The sequence below is a fragment of the Patiria miniata genome, unplaced genomic scaffold, assembly GCF_015706575.1.
Source record: "Patiria miniata isolate m_02_andy unplaced genomic scaffold, ASM1570657v1 HiC_scaffold_20, whole genome shotgun sequence".
Taxonomy (NCBI): domain Eukaryota; kingdom Metazoa; phylum Echinodermata; class Asteroidea; order Valvatida; family Asterinidae; genus Patiria; species Patiria miniata.
Window position 1 is genome coordinate 34,056,576 of NW_024037059.1, and position 10,421 is coordinate 34,066,996.

Sequence of the window (10,421 nt, forward strand, 5' to 3'; positions counted from 1 at the left end):
GCCAGTATAAAATGATCCAAAAGCTTTCAAAAATCGCCCGAAGCCAATGATGAAACAACGAATTAGAAAATGAGATTATAATCCGCCATGTGCGTACTAGAAAACATGAGGTGGGAATCTGTGACACGTTGTAAGTTTGTACATGACAAGCGGCTGCTGTACCTTACTTTATTCGCCAAGTGACGTGAACATAAATTTGCACCGTAAGTCATTGCAAATACTATTCGCAAAGTTTTGCTTTTATTTTGGGACTCGAGTCTTATGGCCTGCGCTCGAGTCTTCTGATGAGGGACTCGAGTCGCATTGAGACATTTTTCCCAGTGTCGAGTGGAGTCATTTATCCTTGGGGACTCGAGTCGAGTCGAGTCACCCAAAATTTTGACTCGAGTCACCCAAAATTTTGACTCGAGTCGGACTCGAGAGTCGAGTCATTGATTGAGTCATTACAACTCTGCCCCCTGATGCCAATATAGAATTCATGCCGTGCCGATTTTTTTTAAATGGCTAACACTAAACATGTCGAAAATTGGTCCTTTGGAGAGAGTTTAAATTCTAAGCACCATGTTTCACATGGTCTACATTTTGTACATGTTTTAATTACCTTTTGTACCAGCAGCCTGGCTAGTTGCAAGCGTGCCTGAGGCGCCCGGTGTATTAGGGTTCGACTGGTTTGCTGTATGCCGTTCCCTGTGGGTCGACTTGAGTTGCGTCGTACTGGATCTGTTAATCACAGCCACAGAAAGATCAAATGACAGGTGCCTTATGAGTAATTGATTGAGATGAGATTACGATGGGGTGTCATCTTTCCATAGACAAATTAACTGTGATGGGATACCTAATTTCAAGGTTAATGATAATCGTTACAATGATACCATTTATAACGCGAAAATCACTACATAGCTGTGTGGAAACAATTACAAAGTAGCGTTTCGAGGGAAGTCAGTAATAAGCTTTTGCCTCTTCAACTCATTTCCGATAGCCATGCATGCATTTTAAATGTTACATAAAACTTCATAATGTTGGACTGAGAAAAACAATTGAGAAAGTTGTTTTAAAAAATACTCACTCTCCGTTGACATTTTATGCACAATTATGAAAGAGTTGTCTGGAACTGTGCATCCTTTCCCATAAAAATGAGACTTGAAATGACAGTTTCTGTTAAAGTAAGACGACAATTTATTTGCTTTTGTTTACCGCAGTGTTGTCGTTCGGTTGTTCTTCACCCATGACGAAGCAGCAGTAGACAGCAGCAACGATTGACACGAAGACTTCACTCGAGGAAACAATCACCGGGAGGGAGTCCAAGGCCAGCGGAAAATCCGGCTATCAGTTACAGGACAGAGGTTTATTAGTTAAGTTATGCATGTGCAACTCGTGTGCCGTGGTACGTGGGTTCGGAACCTTGACGGGGAACATGGTGCTTGTGTTCTTGGGCGAGACACTTTACTACAATTGCCTCTCTCCACACCGGAGCGTAAAGGGGTATACAATGTACTTGGGGAGCGAGAGACCACAATGCGCTAATCTCATGGCTTGATGATCAGGGGTAATACTTGTGAAAAGCTTTGAGACCCTTGGTATAAAGCGCTATTTAAGCACCTAATTGGTATGTATTTGCATATACAGGGTGCCCCCCCCCAAAAAAAAAATGGAACCCTGAATATTTGCCTTTTTTCAAAAACTTGATCTGTGAATTTGTACGGGTTTGGTATCAGATTAAACCTGACAGGTTTTTTTTTCTGTTAAATACCGAACAAAAATCATGGGAATTATAAGTGTGCACTGAATTTGACCGATCCAGTAAGCTCCGCCCAGTGCGCACGTGGGCAAATTAACACGTGCTTCTCTCCAATGCCACGCTGCATTTTCCTTCCGCGCGCATCATACGCGCGTGCACGCATGTATATGTCGGACTTTAGTGCACGCATGTCGGACATAAATCACGGTTGTGATTGGTCAGAACACCATGGGGCGGTGCCTACTGGATCGGTCCATTGGATCTTTAGCTTACACTTCCATCATAGACCTTAAAACGGAAGAGGGCAAGGTCGGTTTGGATGGAGAGGCCGTATACTGCAACATTACCGACAGCCATTACTGCAGAAAGGATCGACATGACCAGGCACGCGATGGCCTACGGAAAGTCAAAGCAAACAAACAAACAAATAAACAAACAAACATTAAATTTGATGTTAACGTGCATGTATAATTCTCTCAATACAAACTGACTTTCTCGGGCGCTCATAAAACAAGGAGGTTAATCACACCGACTTTTTCCCATTGCCGATTAGGTCCCCTTATACAGCGTGAAGACTTTTCTTTCAGTTTAATTAATAATGTTAATCTTTGACTGATTCAAAAGTGTGCAGGTTCTATCCATGGAACAAAAAACCAGACAACCTTCACAAAATGTTCCTGTTCTATAGGCGCACGTGCCGTTATCACGCCTCTAAGCAAAAATTTTGGAAGTCGTTTAGGCCTATCCTTGTGTAAAGGTTTCGTGGTTCAACTCATGGTTGATGTAGACACTTACCAAGCATTTCCGCGCACCGACGGCCGTTGTTACGGACAATAAGCCGAGGATTCCAGCTGGGAAGTAGAACTAAAATGAAAAAAACACACACAGTTTTTTTTTACTATACGCCTGAGGACAACTATTGTGTTTTCCTTTGTCCCTCTAATATAACACTTTCCCATAGACTAAGCACATAACCGTACGATCGAGGACCGGTTTTAACAATAGGCACCGTCGTCCGAGGGTCAAAGGCTCCTTTGTGCTCCTTTTGTTGTCTGTCCTCGAGCGTAATACAATACAAGAGCACACACACACACACACACCCAGACTTACGTTACATACCTTGTGTGGACATTGCTTTGTTTTCGTGTAGTTAAGAAAACTTGGTACAAAAAATAACTTTACTTAAACTGTGAAAACTCTTTTAACCCAAAAATGATAAGCCTAACCCAAAAATGCCTCTAAACCTGTTTTCCAAAGGACAAAACCTTATGTGGACACGGCTTAGTCCACATAACGTTAACACAACCTGCATTATGTGGACCTCTTTTGTTCACAAGTCCACATAGGGTATGTAACACAAACTCACACCCACACACACACCCAGACTTGTTTCACATACCTAGTGTGGACTTTCCTTTCTTTTCGTGTAGTTAAGGAACACCAGTGGAAAAACTCATTTTTCTCAAACTGTGAAAACTCTTACAACCCAATTTTTTTTCAATGATTCCCTTTAGTGTTTCTCTTCATTCTGCTACAGATAAACCTAACCCAAAAATGCCTCTAAACCTGTTTTCCAGAAATGGGGAAACACTGTGTGGACGTGGGCAAGTCCACACTTCGTCGCTGCTACCTACATTATGTGGACGTCTTTTGTTCGGAAGTCCACACTGCGTATGTAAGACAAGCTCACCCCAGTGATACAGTATCGGTCAACTGTTTGACGTTATCAGTTGGTGATATATTATCCGTTGGTTATTACATTATCAGTTGAAACAAACTCTCCTTAAATGAGGACCATAAGCTTACTCTGGTGAGATGACTAGAGGCCCCCTTTCAATGACGAAAGCGTTGGGCAAGTTTTCGTTCAGAAACCGTCACATGGCTTAGGATACAAAGGCTAGCACAATGCATTCGCCATTAAATGGGGCCTTCGCAAGTGCAGGTCTCGAAATTGTCTATACCTTGTAACGCCTTATGGGCTAAACTCCGACCATTGTGTAAACCAGATTTATGAAAAGATTTTCGGTAAATAGACCAGTCGCTGTCTGAGACTAGTCAGGCAGATTTTCTACTCTTAGCGTCATTGCCTGTCTAATTTGGGGAGGTCTTATGGTGAGTGGTTTTTCTTTGGGCATTTTATTTTTCAGAGGGAATCGGGGTCCTAGCTCTCTGTATATTGATTATTCACTGAGATAAAACAAGGGTATATGTATAGGCGTGAAGAATTTCTGCTATTGTGCGATGCTGTGGCCGAGTCCATCACGAGTCCGCTTAAAAAAAATATAGGAAGCACCCAGCGAAAAAAACAGTCTTAACTACACTCCATCCCACCGGCGTAGCACGCAATTGAAAGATCTTGTTGTCGCCTTTAATTTTGGTAACGAATTTCTTGTAGTTCTGAAAATGTGATACTGCATTGTTCAGCCTTGTCCACTTCTCCGTTGAATTGCCCAAGAGGTATTTTACACTTCCAGTCACAGATGTTAAAAAGGAAATGGACAGAAAAAAAAGAATACGTTTGCCACAGCTCATTCAAATAGCATGTGACCTTCCGTCAGACTGGCTTGTGGCCGAAAATATTTCACAGAAATTGCGCAGCTACCATGCCGTCGTCCGTCGATGCACTCTAAAAATTGGTTGCAACAATTCGTAAAGTTGTGTAAACAGAGGTAAGATAAGTACAGTATTGTAATAGTCACGCGGTATTTTCTGTTGTGGTTGGACGGTATCCAGAAGGAGGAAATGAAAATTGACAAAAGTGTGGTGTCGCATTTTTCGCCAGAGCTTATTGAGGACTTGTTCTCGAGTTGGACAGAACTATCAAACATTTTTCCTCATGTCACCTATATGACGAGACGCTTTGTAAAAAGAGGGGATCTTTTGGCATTTCAGATGAGGTGCTAAGTAGTCTTCGGTAACATTTTAGTTACCATTCAACCGGCATCCACGGCTTTCGATGATCTCTACATAATATAGGCTGAGATGCCGCACGAGTCCAATTTTATTCGGCGAGGTTTTTTTTCTTCAAACCTGTGGTTACTTTTCAGTTTTACCTTCCGGCCGGGATCCTGAGTGTCGTTTCTGCGTGCGCGTCTCATTCTTCTCGAAGATGTGTGGTAAGATATTTCACTGAAAGGGCCAGAATTCCCTTTAGAAAAAGTCTTGCAAGCATGCCTTAAGAATCCAGTTGATTTTTTGTAAGGGAGATGTAGTTAATGAACTTTCCCTAAAAGGGCTAAACAAAGAACGCACTGACTTGGATTCAGTTTGTTGAGTTTCAAGTAGGGTTGGGTTGGGTAGGGTTGGGTTGGGTTGATTTGGGTTGGGTTGGGTCCCGAAGTTCCATGATTGACGATCGTGTACAAAACGTATAGGAGGTCTTGCTAAAGAAGTTTGGTTGGGTTGGGTCGGGTTGGGTTGGGTCGGGTTGGGTTGGGTCGGGTTGGGGTGGGTTGAGTCGGGTTGGGTTAGGTTGGGCTGAGGTCGGTTCAGTCGAGTCGGGTCGGGTCGTGTTGGGTTGGGTTGGGGTGAGTTTGTTTCTGCATTGAATAGGGGACGTCGAACAATATCGAGGGGTCCCCAATTTTGGATTCGTGTACAAAACATATGGGAGGTCTTCCTAAAAAGTACAAACAAAAGAGGGACAATCGGGGGTCCCCGATTGCAGGCAAATTGGGTTGGGTGCACAGTCATTTTCCTGTTGCGTTGTATTTTTCAAATTGCCTCCATTCTTTTCTCAGGCCGTAGGATGGATGGTGATATCTATTCTAGCCGCAATCATGGCACGTGGAAATATTATATATGCAGGCATCTCCATCGCCACTGACCGATATACCACGTAGGTTCAACGTTAATTGCTTGTAAAGGAGTAACTAACAAGATCTTTAAAAATGGCCAAAATAACTTATTTAAACGAAATGTACAACATTTGCTTTTGCTGCAATTTTCAAAAATAAATGGATTTGGAGGATTAGTATGTTATAGCAAATAATGTTAAACTGACATGTTTCACGTTTTGTGCTGGTATATGCTGGAATCATGTTGGAACCAATCATGATCTTGTAGTTTGGTTCCCTGACCCCACTTAAGATGAAACGGAGAAATGTAAAGACTTTGGGGAATTGTAAGGTCAAAGATCACTCTAGCAGGCTTGTACCCCTTCACAGGTGTGTAATCAATTGCAAAGAAAATGCGGAATAACTAAATATGAAAAATTAGGAGCAGTTTTTGAAAAAAAGCCAGTTTCTTCCAACGTTGGTTGGAAAAATACAGATTTTCTTGAAAATGTCAGCACACCAGGAGCCACAATTCTACAGGATGAATTAGACTGTCTTCCCCTAACAATCCAGTCAGGTATTTCGTGATAATTTGATCATTTCGTTTTTTGATGTTTGCAAATGTTGTATCTTCCCTTTAAACTATTGGCTGTGTTGCGCTTTAAAGGGGCACTAGGTCCTGAAATCCCTGAAGATTTCATGTTTTGGATTGTTTACTTAGCCTATTTCAAACATCTGGTTGAAAGGAAACCAACCTAATGTCTTACCGTTCCCGAGAAAAGACGAAAAAGACCCGGTTGTGTACATCGAACACGACGGAGTACGTGTCGTTTACACGTTGTGTGTCTCGGGAACAGCGGTGACCAATCACCAATGCACAACATATGGTATGGTTTCTTCAACGTCCGCAAAAGGCGAAACAACATTACGAATGAAATCACAACTAGCATCTAAACAGCTCGAATTGATGGGGTCGCAAAAATGGACCTCGAAATTCGTTTTCGCACGCATAATGCAGGAATAACACAAAAACGCCCAGTTTCTAAAGGATAGTTGTGTGGATGTTTATATCCTACTTTTAAATGTTCTTTCCGATTAATATCATCTCGTTCAAAGCACGTTTTGTAGCCCAATTGGCCTGTTCCAGGACCCAGTGTCCCTTTAACAGGGTGTCCCACGAAAGGGTTACCCACAAGCAACGAAATAATAATGATCAAGCATGGGCGTCACCAGTACTTTTTTTAGGGGGAGGGGGCTAAGCACATTCCCCCCCCCCAAAAAAAAAATACCTGTACTTTCTCTAGCATTCTCAATTTATCATTTTACCGAGGGAAGGCTGGAGACATTTGCCCAACCACCCCATTGATACCCCTGTAGACGCCCATTTGTTAAATATGCATTAAATTAATAGCAAATATGATTTCACAATTTTTTTTTTATTTTCGGCTTTTCGTGAACAGTTTATTCAGGGTATCTCCGCCTATACGGTAGGCAGACTGCCATGAAGCCTGGTACCCTGAATTAGTTATCTTATCGGTAGTGTTTAAGTCTGCCGGTTATGCTTTTTCCATCAGGGGACGCTGGTGATGGCCATGGACGGCATAGTGACGATCGTCAGCCTGGCGGAGCTGATCATCGCCATAGTGTCTGCCGTCTACTGCTGCCTGATCAGGGGCGAGCTGCCCTCCCAAAACACCCCCACGGTAAGCGTCCACCACGAGGAGAGAATCGAGAGTCCATTGTAAGGGCGCCCAGTGCAAGCTCTGTATTGAGCCAGTGCCCACCAACAAATGGCTGGAAAGCTCAGTTTGACGAGCTAGCCTCGATATGGTTGTAAACCACCGAAAGATATACCATAGACTGCAATGATACAAACCCTTAATTCCAAAAATTATATAAACGTAAACCATTGCAATGAATGCTCAAAACACATACATAATCAAAATCAAGATTACTTTTTATTCTTCTTTATTTTCAGTCTCAGTTTTGGGTAGACGTTACTTAGGCGTTGTTTTGATTATTTCAAGCCAAAACTTATCGTGCCGAAAAGCAACACTGGTAGAGACCTTTTAATAAACAGCGTGTCGTCAACATTTTTATTGCTCCTTAATCGGTTCAACTCATTGGGAAATACACACAGCAGATACTGAATGTTATTATTAACGAAAAAAATATATATTTATTACATAAGTTTGCTTGTGTTAAATTCCCACTTCAATTCAAAACTAAGTATTTTTGGTGTGCAGTTGCTAGTAACGTTGTTTTTGTCCCTGTCGCAATTTTACACAGATTCAGTACATGACAGCGCCCGCATACCCGACCACGGTGGTGACGCCCGCACCAGGACCCCCAGCCTACGCAGCCACACGTGCCCACGTTGTGCTACTACCATCCCGCCCAAAATGCACCCAATGTGATAATGACCCAGCCGGCGATGCCCGGCACCGTACAGACAGTCAACCTGCCTGAACCCAAAATTTAACTGGGGGATTGGGAATATGTTTGCTCCAACTTGACGATGTAGAATACCTTATCCGAGTACTTTTTCATATTACAGATTGCGGTGGTTTGTTTTTTTTACAATGAAGAAATTTAAAACAGATTCAATGAGCGCTTGTCCATAAAATGAATCAGTTCTTTAGATTATCACCTCGCACATTCTAATCCATTGTAAATTTGTAATGACTATACTGCATAAGTGGAAATCTAATTTCGAGGTAGTGTCACCTATTCGGTCAGCCGCTTACAACCAATAACAAAATGCCACTATAGAAAAATCGTGTATTCACAAACAATCTTCTTCGTTTATTATACTGTCCTCTTAAAAGCAGTTTTTCCGCATATTTATCTTTTCTGCATATTTAGCTTGGATTTACTATAAAACGGAATCGTACACTGTACTTAAGAAGTGCATCTCGAGGACTTTATTGTACGGTTGCAGCAAAAGTGCAAAGCGCGATCAGCGCTCTCGACTCCATCTCGAGCCACTGTAACTTACTCAATGAGCTGTTGTAAAATTAAGTACAAGTATTACTCGGTAGCACGCATTTATGTATGATCAACCTATTAGTAATTCGTCTCGCAGCTATTTAACTTTATACATTCATGTAGTTTCTTGATGCATGGACACAATGACGACACTCCGTTATAGCCAAACGGTGCATTTCGGAGAAAAAAAGAACAAGCTCGATCGAATCTCGGATACGGAAGCTACGGAGGCTCCATGCATGAGTCACGTGATTGTGCCATGTTATTTCTGGAAGGAATAGGTTTTGAGTAAAAGCAAAAACTCAATTTTAGACCCCGGTGACTCCATGATGACCTTAAGCCCCAGTTTGGTCATGTGACATGTTTGGGCTGATCTTTATACTTTTGACAAAGTTTGGTTGAAATCGGTCAAAATATAAGAGGTAATGTCAACGTTTGTTACTAACTAACGGAAAGACATGATGATTATTTTGTTGGGCTGCTATCCCACAGCTAAAAACCTTGTTCACAAATTATTTTTCAAAGTGCATGGGTAAAGCGACATTACAATCTGTGGGCCTTAAAAGCCCTTCATCATTCTGCTGGAAAAGTATCACAAAACAGAAAGGGGGAAATGAAAAACAAAATGAAACATTGAAGTCAGTTGAAGTTGTTTTTTTTTTTTTTTTCCCAAAACTAATTCTCTGGAAGGATTCCATATTGGACAAAAAAGGACAGGCGTTAAGAGATTTTAATAAATGTATAAAATACCTTTCCAGAAACAGTTGGCATTCTGAGAGTTGAAGAACTAATGCATGGTGCGGAAGCTTTGGGAGTGGTTCTATGAGGTCCGCACTGTAACACTTCGAGAGGGGTATGTTTGACAGTGTTAATTCCGCTCAACTAAATGATTTGTCTTTTGATTTGCTCAACTATGATGTGTCTTTCTGTGCGAAGGGAAATATGGGCCAAAACTTATAACGGGTAAGGAAAGGAATTTAAGAACAAATATTAGGGAAAACAGCTTGAAAAAGGACTTCAATCACTTATCTCCTTGTCACCTGCAATTACAGAGGCGTAGCCATGGGGGGGGGGGGGGGGGGGGGTAAGGGGGATATTTCAACCCCCCCCCCAAAAAAAACTTGTTTGTAAAGACTGCCTCTTTTATCCAATTAAGTGCCTTTTTTAACCAGCGTTTTAACCCCCCCCCTTTTTTTGAAGAGTGCCCTTTAAAAAAACACAAAAAAACAAGTGCCCTTTTCGTTAAAAACAAGCGTCCTTTTTTACAGGCGGCCTTTTACGACTACCCTTTTTGGAATTTCGCGCGACCGTTTGCAATTGTGCTGCCCTGACAAGCGCCATCTATTGTCCGATAGTGTGCATGATCGTCCGGTTTGAACAGCGCCCCCATTGGAAGATTTTCATAAACAATTTGAGGAATTTTTACAAACAATTTTTGTTAAGTATTTCAATTTATTTTATTTGCTTTTTTTTTTTGAAAATTAAAATTTGGTAGTTATTATTTTATGGGAAACTTTGAGGGCTCGTTTTTGGAAAATTTTCCGGGGACAGACATATGCAAAATAGACGCGCATGCACATGAATCGAAACAAAGCGGGTCTTTCGAAAACTTTCGGCAAGAGTGCATTTATATGACCACGTACGGCATTGCATTTGATGTATGTTTGGTCAATTTTGGGGGACAGACAGATGGACACAAACAGACAGACCGCCAAGTGACATGTAGAATCTCCTGCAAGAGCTCAAATCCGTAATCCTTTATAAATGCCAGTGCGGGACAGGTATCACTACATGTAGTATCTTTTGGCTGGGGAGTGGGGACGGGGGGGGGGAAATGGTTCGCGGACATTCAGATTTTCTGATTGCTATTAATAGATCGTTAATGTCCAAATTTGTTAAACTCCTTCGTATTCCTCCAA

At 41.8% G+C, this 10,421-nt stretch overlaps 1 protein-coding gene across 1 annotated transcript; it reads right to left on the reverse strand.

The window, feature by feature from the left end:
- Positions 1-604: 604 nt before the first annotated feature.
- On the reverse strand, positions 605-4,836 carry LOC119728058. The gene is made up of 4 exons (XM_038200133.1): positions 4,792-4,836; positions 2,534-2,602; positions 1,195-1,323; positions 605-720 (listed from the first exon to the last, which is right to left on the reverse strand). Exons 1-4 carry the CDS (start codon positions 4,834-4,836, stop codon positions 655-657), a joined length of 309 nt encoding a protein of 102 aa, XP_038056061.1. The 3' UTR covers positions 605-654.
- Positions 4,837-10,421: the final 5,585 nt, after the last annotated feature.